Below are 14669 nucleotides of genomic sequence, written 5' to 3' on the forward strand. Positions count from 1 at the left end.
GGTTCAGGAACAGCTGCTACCCCTCCACCATCAGATTCCTCAACAACAAACTCAATCTTATTTCAGGGCTCTTAGTTTTGCACTTTGTTGATTTATTTTCTCTCTGTATTGCACAGTCAGTTTGTTCACATTTGTTTATTTGTTTACATGTAAACGTTGAGTGCAGTTTTGTTTTTGCACTACCACTAAGTGGCAATTCTGCAGGAAACAAAAATCTCAGGTTGTATGTGATGACATATATGTACTCTTGACAATAAATCTGACATCTGAAATATACTTAATCAAGATCTACCAATCCCTTATTGGTGCCCACACTGAGGGTTTTACTATATTCTTATTTATTTTTAGGTTTTATCTCGTTTCACCTCTCCCGTGAAGTGTCCAATTCTGGTTCAGAATACACAAAACCACATGTTAAAGGTCCATCGATTCAGCATGGAACTCTTTCAAAAGGGTGACAGCAAAGATTCATCATAACATTTGAAGGTAGAAATAAAAATCCTCCACTCCCTCCAAAGCTCACAATGGGTTGCTACAAAACAGAAAACTAGAAAAATTAACTTTCACTTCCTTTCTTTTTCAATCTTTTTATTGGGCCAGCACTCCAGGCAGTGAGCGCAACCAGGGGCCAGCAGACCGCACAACGGCACTGGCGCCCAGCTAGCGAACTGGCAGTTAGGAAGCTAAGGCAGCGTAGCGGCCAGCGACCCCAAAATGGCACTGGCCCTGCTGCACAGACAACAAGAGGGACGAGCATGCGGGGAAGAAGGCATTGTCATGTAAGAATGTACCCACGCGTGGGAGACCCGCTATTGTTATGCGAGTGGTGACGTTAGCAAACAGGGGCAAATGCGGGAACACGAATGATATAAAACTCGGGCTTTAAGTCCCAATAAAGGAAAGATATACCTGACTACGCTTGTGTGTGTGTCTTTACTTCGAGTAGCGTGTTAGCACAAATATTAAATATTAGATATATATGTTATAAAGCTCAGGTAAAAATAAATTAAAATAATGGATAGTAAACAGCAATAAACAAGATACATGTGATCCATATTATCGATAAAAAAGGAAAATTAAAATAAAATTTATAACTAGTGTAATTTCTAAACTCAACCCATTATCTGAGCAATGACCAACCAAAGCCAGGCATCAACTACTAATTTCAATACTAATAGTTCAAAAAAAATGAAGTAAAAAGATTTTTAATAAAAAGCAAAAATAATTGATCTATAAATTTTGAAAATTTGAAAAGAGAACCTCAAAGAGAAAAACAAAATTACTCATTTTAGTAGTTGAACAGCTAATGTTCTCTCGAGAGAGGGATGCCATCAAATCCAATCACCATTGTGTATCTATGGGAGGGACATCCTCTTCCCACTGCAGCAAAATGAGCTGTCGATCAATCGGGGAAGCAAAAGTGACTACGTGGGATTGAGATGGAGTCAAAATTAAGTCCATTGGTCCACTCACTCCAAAAATAGCAATAAAAGGGCTTGGAGTCAGATTGATATCAAGAATTAAAGAAAGTGTAGTAAATACCTCTTTCCAGTACAAAGGGAGGGACATAGCCAAAACATATGATATAAAGAAACTTCCTGACTTGAACACTTATCACATTTAGAGGAATGAAATTTAGTTAATTGAACTTTGGTGTAGTGGGCCCTTTGGACTATAAATTGTAATAAGCAATGTCTGGCACAGAGAGAGGATGAATGTACATTTTCCCAAATAGACTCCCTTGTATCTTCAGCAAACAATTGTTGAAAGTCATGTTCTCAAACTTTCTTAATGTGAGATAAAGGACTATTGCTAGATCTTAAAAGTAGTTCATAAAGTGCTGAGAGCAGTTCTTTCTGATCTACCTTTAAATTTTGATGCTAAGATTTTGTCTAAGATCCTAGCTTCTAGGTTACAAAATATAATGCCTCTCATTATTTCTGAGGACCAGACTAGATTTATCAAAGGATGTTATTCACAATTCAATGTGTGTCGACTTTTAGACATTATTTATTCCCCTGCATTCTGTCCTCTCAATGTATTCTTTCTCTGGATGTCAAAAAAGCATTTGATAGGATTGAGTGGAGATATCCTTTTTGTGCATTGGAGTAATTCAACCTTGGTCATCTCCTACAGCTTCATTTTTTTTTTCTAATTCAATTAAATCTAAACCTTTTAAACTATTTTGGGGAACCAGACAGGGTTGTCCTCTAAATCCACCCTTACTTAATTTGGCTTTGGAGCTACAAGCATTGGCTTTTCAGCAATCAGCTGATATTTTAGGAATCTTCAGAGCTGGAATTATCCATAAAGTTTCTCTTTCTACTTATGATGTTAATACTGGCTGCTCAATTCCAAGGATCTTATCACTTCTCAGTCAATTTGGTCAATTGTCAGGTTACAAATTGAATTTGCAGAAGAGTAAATTATTCCCTTTGGATTCTTCACACTCTTTTGATTGTTCAATCCCTTTTAAAATTTTAAAAACCAATTCAATTATTGAGGTATTTTACTATCACTAACTTGGTTAAAGAAAATTTCCTTACTTTACTGAATCATGTTAAGAAATCCTTATCTCAATGGTCTCATCTTTTGATAATAGAGAGGGATAATATTATTAAGATGAATATCCTGCCTAAGTTTTTGTGTTTTTCAAGCCATCCCAGTATTTTGTCTTAAATCCTATGAAACCACATGCTATGTGCAAGTATAAAAATATTATAGAATAAATGCCGGTGAAATTCTTAGGCAGTACGGTTAGTATAGTGGTTAGAGCAATACTATGACAGCACCAGTGACACGGCTTCGAATCTGGCGCTATCTATAAGGATGTTCTCCCATGCGTGAGTTTCTCTGGGTGCTCTGGTTTCTTCCCACTTTCCAAAACGTAGACGGAGCTGGTAGGTTAATTGGGTGAAAATAGGTGAAAATGGAAGCGCCTCTATCGTACTATATAATTAAAGTTAAAATTAAAACAATTAGTTCTTGAGAGGATGGGATGGGAGAACGAATTGTATGTGAAAAGGTTCTGCTTGGAAAACTCCAGAAACTTTTACAATTCTGAGGAAGGGTTATTGATGCAAAATATTAACAGGCCACAGGTGCTGCTTGATTCGCTGAGTTGATTTAATTTGAAGATACAAAACAGTAACTGGCCCATCCAGCTTGCTCAAATTTATGCATGTAATCAGTTAACCTACAAACCCCGTATGTCCTTGGAACAAGGGAGAAAAATCTGGTGGACCCTAACCCAAACTCACTTGGGCACAGGGAGAATGCACAAACTCCTTTCAGACAGCATCAGTTTCCAACCTGAGTTACTAGCAATAATTGCTAGGTTAACCCGGCTTCCCCATCAGTTCACCCGGAATTTCTGTTTACTGCCTTAGCTTGACCTAAGGGATTCAAGCATACACTTCCCATTGACGAAGTGTTAGCCCATTTAATTAAAGTAAGGTTTAGAAGAGCAGAAAGAAAGAAAATGTCAGAACCATTCATTTGGCATTATTTTATGTAATATAACTGCAGGGGAACAGAATCCTTAATCACAATGTGTAACTGAGGCAGATGCAATAGCTTTACTCTGCAAAAGATTAAAAATATTTAGATGAAATGAGAATACACACCAAAGAGGCAGCAGAGCATTGAGATATATTTTGGACTGATCAGTGCTGTAAACCTCACAGGTAAGAGTGTTTAATTTTGAAGTATGAAGGGTTCTATTGGTATCTGCACCACTAGATGGCTGCAGAGGGCAACTAGTCTTCAATATAATTTAAATATCATCCCAATTTTGAGGAACTGGATGGTCTCAGTGGGTCAGACATGATAAACTGAGTCTCTCCCTCTCATTGTTCCAGCATCTGTAGCTCTTTCATCTCAATTTTCACATCAAGTTTATTGTCCTCTGATTGCACAAGTACAACCTGACAAAACGGCGTTCTCCAGTCCACAGAAATAGAACCCGACATAACCCACATACAGACAAACAATATACATACAGGACAAGTATTCATCTATACAAATATTGTTTCATGAATAATGGAGTCTCCGATGGTGGTTAGTGTTCGCAGTTCCTTTGTTCGTTCAGCATTCTCACTGCCCGTGGGAAGAAGCTGTTCCCCAGCCTGGTACTGCTGGCTCTGTTACTCCTGTATCTCTTCCCTGATGGGAGCAGCTGAAAGATGCTTTGTTATAGCCTAACAGACTGGGTCGAATGATTCCACTGCCACCTGAAGGCCGCGTTGAAAGCCAGACTGACCAGCCTTAACTGATGGATGAGCTCCCATGGGTACTGCTCAGGATCCGCATGGCACCGACGGAGGACCAACCAGCATCCTCCCTAGAGATGGTATACGGCGCACCGCTCTCCATTCCAGCGGATCCACACTTCAACACCCCCGGCCCACAGATGAGCACATTAGACGTCCTGCACAAGCTGAGAGAATAGATGGGCAGACAAGCCCCCCCCCCACCCACCACCATCTAACCACGGTTCACCACCCAGCTATGTCCCAGTGGATCTGCAGTCCACCCACTATGTTTTCCTATGCAGAGGACAACAAGGGACCCCCCTACAGTGCTCGTACAAAGGCCATTTCAAAGGACTGTGGAAGGACGGCATGTTTTTCACATTGGACTTTGGCTGCCGACAGGACAGATTCACAGTCGACCGCCTCAAAGTCGCTCACCTGGACTCTGAAATGCCGGCTCCAGAACCCTGAGTTAAACACAGAGGTAGACCATCCGAAGAATGTAAGTCAGACTGCTCAGAGTGTGGTGGCCATTCTGGGGCGGGTGGTGTAGTGGGCCGAGTGACACCACGAGTAAATGACCCGTATCACTGCAACACGTGGCCGGTCCAAGATGGTGCGGGCTCCCCTTTGCTGTTCAGAAGGAGCCTGGACCTAGCGACATGTGCGGGCTCAGCTGCCCTCCACTTCCAAATAGCGCCCTGTCGGCCAGAGAGTGACACCACTACGCTGTGACGTCACTTCTGGAAACCAGTGGGTATGTCACCAGAAGAGGATGGGCCAGCACGGAAATGCAGCAGATTCAAATCAATGAACTCACTCTTTTGTCCACCCTCACACTGTGTGGGCGTATCTTTACTCCATAGCACTGCCGTAGCAGTCGCTACACTGCCTTAATTAATCCCTATGCCATAGATGCTCTGTGATTAGTAAGGGATTACTTAAAGTGATATATGAGTGGGGAAAAAAGGTTGAGTAGCGCTGCTCTCGACCCAATTGCTTCTGAAATATTTTGCTTGAGCAAAATATATTGTCTTGGGGCCATTTCCTTTGGAGTTATGAAACCGAGCACACAACAAGTCAATTAGGATAGAATTAAAACAGTGGTTTTCAAACTTTTTCTTCCCGCTCTCATCCCACCTTAAGCAATCCCTTATTAATCACAGAGCACCGATGGCATGGGGAACTCAAAGTGGTATGTGAGTGGAAAGAAAATGTTTGCAAACCACTGGACAAAATGAACAGATAATTAAGGATAATTGTTTGGCAACTTCTACATTCCAGTTTAACAAAGTTAATGATTTACTACATCAAAACCTTAACACCTCTACTGCATTGTCACCTTGGAACTTATCAGAAAAAAGTCATTTTACTATCTTTTATATTCCTGGTTTGTGCAGGTTCAAAATCGATAATCTCCTCTGTAAGTGAATTCCACATTAGAATATTTTGGAGTTCATCTTCACTACATGAAACCAAGACAGATTATATTTGGGTCATGATTGGGGAGGTGGGATTTTAATGGTGGTAAATATTCCCTTGTTATTTGCACCTGCACGCACAATTAAAAATGTTGCCTTGCATGTCCCCCCCCTCCCAATTTTCCAAAAGGAAACAAATATAATATTTGACTCCATACAGAGTGATGAATAGATTTCATCACGGCACATTTTCAGACCAAAACAATTCACACATCACACGACATTAACATGCTTAATACAATTTTCATGACCAGTCATTTCTCTGCAATGGATTAGAATTAAGCTCGAAGAGAAAGTAGTTGCTCCCTGTAATGCACCTTGTAAATTCCTTCTGCTCTAGAACCAAAACCAACAGTCAGTACTCCATCCCTGAGGACTAGCTAGTTCAACTACCAATTAAACTGTTTTCTAAGCTGCAGTGTACAAGCTTCCTCATGCTGTGCACCACAGTCTCCTATCTTTTCTGAGATGTGATTTGAGCTCCCATTGTCACAAACTGCCATCGGGAGAAAATATTATAATTTGTCAACCCTTCAGCAGGTTATCTAATACTTTACATCTAAATCCAAATTCAGTGTAGGAGACTGTATGCTATGCTCTGTGTGCAGTTCTGGTCGCCTAATTATAGGAAGGATATAGACAGAGTGGAGAGAGTGCAGAGAAGGTTTACCAGAATGTTACCTGGGTTTAAGCATCTAGAGTATAGGGAGAGATTGGACAGATTAAGGTCTTTATTCTTTGGAGCGTAGAAGGTTGAGAGGGGATTTGATAGAAGTATTTAAGATTATGAAAGGGATAGACAGAGTGGATGTGGATAGACTATTTCCGTTAAGAGGAGGAAATATTAAAACAAGAGGACATGAGTTAAGAATTAAGAGGCAGAGGTTTAGAGGTAACATGAGGGGGAACTTCTTTACTCAGAGAGTGGTAGCCGTGTGGAATGAGCTTCCGGGAGAAATAGTGGCGGCGGAGTCAATTGTATTATTTAAGAAAAGGTTGTACAGGTATATGGATCAGAAGAAGATGGAGAGTTATGGGCATTGTGCAGGGAGGTGGGACTAGAGAGGGGTGTTTGGTTCGGTGCGGACTAGAAGGGCCTAATGGCCTGTTTCCATGCTGTAATTGTTATGTTATGTTATGTTATAATGTTTGTTACATTAGAAGGTACTGTGACAGAGAATTTAGAGGTGTTTTGGGAAGGAATTGTTAGAGCAGGTTGCACACAAACATTTTAAAGCACAGAATATTTGCAGGACTTTTGCAGAGTGCTTTTTGCAAAAAGAGCAACAAAGTTGCAGCATACGGCTGCCTGGGAGTGCATGTCAGGCAGAAAGAACAGTTTTGCTCTCAGAGAGCAAGGGTGTGGAGCAGAGAGAGAAGGAGAGACACAGAAATCGGTTCCAGAGGGAGAAGCTGGCAAACATTGGAAGACTGCCTGGTTAAAGGAGAAGACGAGCTGTCTGAAAGGTGACCTGAAAAATGAGGATCATCTGGAGAACCCTGAAGGGGGCAAGTTTCATCAGCAAGACTGATTGAGAAGGAATCAGTTGCAGATGTCCTGGAAAAGGAATCTCTCTCTGAAAACCAGCAAGAACTCTCCTGAATGCTAACCATTTGACTGTTAAGCACCAAAGACTGGTGATCTTTATTAATGCTAACTTCTATGCACAGTACAAGAAATGCCTGTAACCCATGAGATTGGACTGTGATCGAAAGAACTTTTCTAAGCCTACATACACATTACACATACCTGCGCTTAGTATTAGAGGGGGGATTAAGTAGGTTAAGTAAGTTGATAGTAATAAGTTAAAGTTTAATTCTGTTTTCTTGTTCAAATATAATTATAATTAAAAACTACTTTTGTTTAAGTAACCCTGTGTTGTGGTGCATATCTATTGCTTCTGGTTTTTGGGGTCCTCTGGACCCTGTAACAGTACACAAAGTACATAAAAAATTATGTAATATATCAATCACCAAATTTTGAGCAACAATTTAATTCTCTTAAATGAAATAATGGAAACATGACAAACCTTTTGAAATGGATTCTTCATATCGGTCTTCAAAAATAATGGGAAGATTACTCCAGTCTCCATCTATGTCCAGACACTCAATGGGCAATGGAGGCATGCTGGTGAGGTAGGATGAATTTCTGACAGCTGCTGCAATCTGGCTGTGACTTTGGATTCTGAAAGCATAAACAATGATTTAGAGCATTTACATCTCTTGGAATGGTGGGGCTATTTCAGCCCCAGCAACCAGGGTTTGAATCTGGCACTGAATGTAAGGAGTTTGAATATTCTCCATGTCTGTGTGGGTTTTCTGTGGGTGTTCTGGTCGCCCTCTAAAAATTAGTAAGTTCATTGGTGTATTTGGGTGGTATAGGCTTGTGGGCTGGAAGGAATGGTTACCATGCTTATTCTCCAAAGTTAATAAAAAATTAGATGTGATGTAAATGTGGACATGCATGTTTCAAAATAAAGTGATTGATACTAAACAGGTAGGATAGGTTCTTGCAAGTGACAGCTTTCACATTCATCCTAAAGTCTCAACCATGAACCATCTAGGAACTGGAAAATCAGTCTGATTCCTTTCAGCTCTTGAATGAATGCACACTTACATTCCTGCAAAAACCCCATCAATGGCACCTTTTTAGCTCATTGATGATAAGCAAATCCAGATAAATTACTATCAACTAAGAGTTTGCCTTAATGATAAACAGAGCAATAGAAGGACAGGTTGAAAGAATACCAAGGTTTGTGGCACTATGGATCAAAAACTCAACCAATTATGTGTCAATTGTTAATTCAAAATCTGAGATCAATGAATTTCTGTTAAACAATGGTATTTTGTCTGGATTAATTTATATTTTAATGATAGAGCACAGTATAGAAGACAAGTCCAACCCATGAAATCCATGCTACCAAATTACAACCAATTAACCAGCCAACACCAAAGGTTTTCAAAGGATGGGAAGAAACTGGAGCAACTGGGGAAAACCCACACAGGTCAGGGAGAGTATGTAGAATCTCCTCACAGGTCAGTGGCACTGTAATAGCTTTAGCTATAATTGACAAGGCCAGTATTCATTGGCCAAACATAGTTGTCCTTGAGAAGGTCATCCACTACTTTGGCCTGTTGATACCCTCTGGTAAACTCATTTCCCAATAATGATGACGGATAAGGAGTTATTCATTCTCAGTTAAATATGAAGACAAGCTGAAATGTAGACTACTGTTACAATCAACCAAAATCTCAGTTCATGACAGAACCAAACCAAAGAGCTAAATAGTCCTGTTAACTTGTCTCATGGATTATCAGCACGCTTTCTAATCTTCATCCTTTAGAGGTTGACTGTAGCAATTGGCCTTTTCTCAGTAACAGAATTTAAAGCGGTGATTTCAACACTTGGTTGTGTCTATGTCCACATACAGGCTTTGGTCATCTTATCTCATAGGTTCATTTATTTTACCAGTAATCATCTGATAAATGGTCCTGACTTAAAATGTTGACTGCCCATTTCATGGATGCTGCCTCATCTACCGAGACCCTCGAATTTCTCATTGTTTATGGGATTGCCCATATACAATGACAATTTTCAGAGATATCTTCAACCTCCACTCTGACAGGGTGTAATACCCACATCTTTCAAAAAGGCCCCAATCATATCGGTCCCCAAGAAGAGTGTGGTAACCTGCCCAAATTACTACCAACCAGAGGCCCTCATATCAGCAGTGATGAAGTGTTTGGAGAGTCTGCTGTTGAAACATATTAGCTCCTGTCTGAGCAGCGATATGGATCCATCCCAATATGATACTGCCACAGCAACAGGTCTATGGCTGATCTCACTGGATCTTCCCAAAAATGTGGAAAACCTGAATTGCAAAGATGTGTATATCAGGATGCTCTTTATCAACTACTGTTCGCATTTAACTCCATCTTCTGTTCAAAACTGATCAAAAGTTACAAAATCTGGACCTCAGTTCCCCACTGTGTATATGGATTGTGGATTTCCTCACACCCAGACACCACTCAGTGCAGATTGGTAAGAACACCTCCTCCACAATGTCTATTACACTGAACACCGGACCACCACAGGCCTGCACACTTCACCCCTGCTCTACTTGTATTACACTCATGACAGCATGGCTTTGTACGGCAACATCATTTACATATTCGCTGATGATACCATAGTAGTGGAGTGAAGAAAAACTGGCGGAGTCAGTATACAGGAGGGAGATTGAAAACTTGGCTGAATGGTGCACCAACAACAACCTCGTACTCATTTACGCCAAAACCAAGGAGCTGATTGTGGACTTTAGGAAGGTGTATGATCCAGTGATCAGTGGGGGATCAGAGCCAGGGAAGGTGAGCAAACTTAAACTTCTGGGAATCAGCATCTCGGAGGACCTTTCCTGGATCCACATACTAATTTCATCATGAAGAAAGCATGTCAACGCCTCTACTTTCTCAAGTGTTTGCAGAGGTTCTGTATGACCTTGTAATCCTTGGAAAACTTCTGCAGATGTGGAGTGGAAGTGTGCTGACTGACAAGACCTGGTATTGGGGCACTGATTCTTCTGAGCAAAAAGCCCTGCAAAAGGTACACAGCCCAGTACATCAGAGATAAAAGTCTTCCCACCATCGAGAAAATATATATGGAACACAGCTATCGGAGAGCAGCAACAATCATAAAGGATCCACAGGACCCAAGACAGGTTCTGTTCTTGCTGCTGCCATCAGGAAAGAGGCATAGGTGCCATAAGGCTTGCACCACCAAATTCAGGAACAAATGTCACCCTCCACCATCAGATTCCTAAACAAAAGCCTCCAGCAGAGAATTGTTTAAGGACCTGTACTTTGCATATTAATTATTACTGATTCTTTTTTCTATAGTTGCATCATCAGTTTGGCTACATTTCTTTCTTTGTTTACATTTCTCTCTTTTGTTTTCATATCTTTTTACTGAGTACAGTTTGCACAACTGATCAGTAGAATTCCGCATGGCCCACAGGAAAAAGTATCTCAGGGTAGCATGTGGTGTTATGTTGGTACTGACAATAAATTTGAACTTAAATTTGAGATAGGGAAAGTTGTCACATAATTGCAAGCTTGCCTTTTCTTTATAGTTGCACAATATATATTTTTTTACAACCAAATTGCCTCGAAACTGGATGCACTTTTTTTGGTGAACAGCGCCATTCAGATAAAATAAAAATTGAAAGTAGAGGGAAAATACAAATTTCATGCCTATTGTGCAAAGTCCTCTCTTTTCCTCAGAGCCCTTGTTATTTGTCACACTGATGCTACGTGCAGAATCAGGCTTCTGTGAGAATTGTAAAGTCTGCTTCACAGCAGTGTCTGGTTTTGTGAACTCTTCTTGGGTAGGTTCCACCCGAGTCAGTTTAACTTACTGATTCGGTTAAACTTACTTCTGTTGAGATCTTCACCCTCTCTTCAGTTTACAAACTTTGCCCGACCCTGCCAAATGATCACACACAGGGGCGATATCCTCCAGTCCTTATTGCCCTATCCTCAACTGACCCCTCTACTAAACTGCTGGATGATCCTCCTCATTCCTCCTTCAAAGTTACTGCCCTGACCCACCTAGTTTGACCTCACCATCAATCTGCAGGCCAATCTTCCAGTTATTGCCCAGACCCCTTCTAAGGGCTTACCTGACCCTGGACCTGATCTTCTGCATTGCCTCAACAGCAAAAGCTCATTCACTTTTTCTGGTCTGATGAGCTCTTATCAATTTCAGTCAGACCATTCTGACTTTTTCTACTCTTCCATGACGGCCCCCTCTGCCCTCCACCTCCTCCCACATTACTGATTTCCTAAACCATGATCTCAATGAGAGGTTACCACTTAGAGAGGTTATGTGCCCCTGAACTTTCCAGCAGAGGAACCTCATACTAAATGTTCATTGGCTTGTTGCACACTGTCCAACTAGATGACTCACTTAAGTGTGCAATGTAATCCTCTCAAGAAAAACCAGGAACACTGCCTTTATGAAGGGCACTGGTGCCAGCCAGAACTGACCATTAATTCTGTGCGTCAATCTGCAACCCATGCAGGAGATAAGACTGCAAGTGACAGAATCTGGAGCAAAAATAACATTTTGATGGAACAACTCAGTGCATTGAGTAGCATCAGTGGAAGAAAATAAAGGCTGACATCTCTGACTTAAAGAGAATGAAATATCGACAATTTTTTTTACTTGACCTGCTGAGTTAATGTGACAAGGTGTTTTTTTTCCCTCCAATAGATAATAAGAACTACCTAAAGATTATTTTACTGCATGCATGTGAGCAGATTTGGTCTCCTCATTTAAGAAAGATGTGCTAACACTGGAGAGGGTTCAGAGGAGGTTCACGGGGATGATTCCAGGAATGAAAGGGTTATCTTATGAGGAGCGTTTGGTAGCTCTTGGCCTGTACTTATTGGAATTTAGGAGAATTGGAGGGGGTGGTGGGAAGGAATTTTATTGAAACATTTCAAATCTTGAATGGTGTACACAGAGTAGATGTGGAAAGGTTGTTTCCCATGGTGGGAGAGTTTAGGAAAAGAAGACATAATTTCAGGAATGAAGGGTGACCAATTAGAACAGAGATGCAGAGGAATTTCTTCAGGCAGAAGGTGATAAATCTATGCAATTTGTTGTCACAGGGGCAAAGCGGCAGTGCTAGTTTTTTAGGTGCCAGAGTTCACCAAACTGGCGATCAGGAAGGAGGTCTTGCGAGACATGTTGCATTTAGCATTGCATAATTGACAGCAAACCGTAGGACTATGAACATAGGATGACTGGTCATGGACGAAACAGATATGCCCAGAATAGTGTCCAGCGGGGGAGGGTGGGGTAGGGAGGAAGGGTGGTGGGAGCCACTGCACCGAGCGGGTCCATGGGGTGCCAGAGCGGCCCCAAAGTGGCTCAGTGATGTGCCAGAGCAGCGCTTCTGTAGGCTCCAGCAGCACTGTGCAGGGGGTTGTGGAGGACAGGTCATTGGGTATATTTAAGGCAGAGATTGATAGATTCTTGATTAGCCAGGTTATGGGAAGAAGGCCAGGCAGTGGGGCTGAGTAGGAAGATGGATGGAATCATGATTAAATGGAGGGACAGACTCCATGGGCTGGATTGCCTATTTCTGCACCTATGAGTGAAACCCTCAACAAAACAATCAAGTTGGATTTTAAAAATTTGTTTATTGAGAGTGGGGGGCGATGCAAGGGCACCTACTAATTTCAATTAAAGCATGCACATATGTTTTTTTTTTAAATCATGGGGCAGAATCAATGATAATTCATTCTCTTTTTATAACCAAATGTTTCCATTTCATTGACCTAAATACACTCAGAATATATATTTAGTAGAAGTATTGAATCAGCCCGAGTGAAAATTGGAAGATTTGCAGTAATCAGCTAAAATTATCCAGAAGGTTAATCTATTATTAGACAAGATATAACTATTAAAGGAATTAAGGTTAATTCTGATGACTTTAAGATTAATTTATTTGCTGATGTTTTGATTTATTTGACAGATCCTGAAAATTCTTTGCATTTGTTGCATATGAGATTAAATGAATCTGGTGAATTATCAGGTTATAAGATTAATTGGTTGAGGGAGATTATACTCAATGCAAAAAGAAATGTTCTATTTAAATGGTCAGATAATGGAATTAAATACTTGAGTATTAAAAATATATAAAAATTTAAATAATTTATACAAGTTATTTACCATTACTTAATAAAATTAAAGAAGATTTGAATAGATGGAATGATTTACCTATAACTTTAGTAGGCAGAGTGAATTACATATTTTCCCAAGGATTTAAATTTAATAATTGGGAAGTTTTTGGGGAAAGGTGAAATGGTAAGAGTAACTTTAGAGAAATTAACTTGGAAATTTGAATTAGGAGGTCTGTATCTTCCACATTTTCAAAATTATTATAAAGCTGCTCAATTGAAATTTATTAATGGAATATATGATCTAGTGTGATGGATTATGTTATATTTTATATTGTATATAGATAAGTTTTAAAGGAAATAAATTGTGGCAGGTTTTTTTAGTTAGGTCCACACAGATACAAACACTTCAAAACAGATCTCATTTAAAATGCCAGAGCTCTGCTCAAGCCAGACAGTCCAGGCACCGAGTGCCTTTGCAAAACCTTTGAAGAATGCCTATAGAGACTTTACAAAGAGGTGTTAATTGGACATGCTATGGAGTAATTCATTATTGTTTTGGAAAGCAACAGATGAACAAACTCTGAAGATTAGTCTGGAGCCGCAGTCAATCTGAATGCAGTGGCTATTCTAAGAGAGTCATGTGGTTTTGTCTGAATGTGTGTGTGTGTGTGTGTGTGTGTGTGTGAGAGAGAGAGAGAGAGAAAATTCAGGTCTACAGTTCAGCAGCAGCAGCTGGGACTGGAACAGGACAAGCTGGCAAGCTTGTGGAAAAAAACCCATTTTGAAGATGGGTTATGAGATCTTAGTTCAGCCTGGTTAAACTCCTTGTGGTCCATACAAGAGAATAGGACTGACTGCATAATGTTTCACTTGAAATAAGGAAAACAAAAAGGAACACTGTGGTGACCTTAAAGAAAGGGGTTATCATCTGGAAAACCTTGATGGGGAAAGTTTCATCAACAAGACACTGAACTGGCTGATCAGAAGAAATCAGTTTGTGTCCAAAGAGCAACAAGTCTCTCTCTGAAAACTGACAAGAACCTTCCTGAATGGTAACCATTTACCTTTCAAGCACCAAAGCCTGGTGAACTTCATAGATATTAAATTTTGTGCACAGTATAAGAATTGCCTGCAACCAGTAAACTTAGAGGAGTGAGAAGTGAGATTGGACTGTGAATCAAAGAACTTTCCTGAACTTACATACACACATTACATACACATGTGCTTATAATTAGAAGGGGGTTAAGTT

The 14669-nt window shown here is 40.3% G+C and overlaps 1 protein-coding gene across 1 annotated transcript in view; it reads right to left on the reverse strand.

Annotated features, from left to right (window-relative positions):
- Window positions 1-14669, reverse strand: part of fam135b (family with sequence similarity 135 member B) — a 409679-nt gene that overhangs the window by 80512 nt on the left and 314498 nt on the right. The window contains exon 13 of the mRNA XM_069922246.1: window positions 7765-7919. Coding sequence (XP_069778347.1) covers window positions 7765-7919 — 155 coding nt within the window. The remainder of the gene's footprint in view (window positions 1-7764; window positions 7920-14669) is intronic.

The sequence above is a fragment of the Narcine bancroftii genome, chromosome 2, assembly GCF_036971445.1.
Source record: "Narcine bancroftii isolate sNarBan1 chromosome 2, sNarBan1.hap1, whole genome shotgun sequence".
NCBI lineage: Eukaryota > Metazoa > Chordata > Chondrichthyes > Torpediniformes > Narcinidae > Narcine > Narcine bancroftii.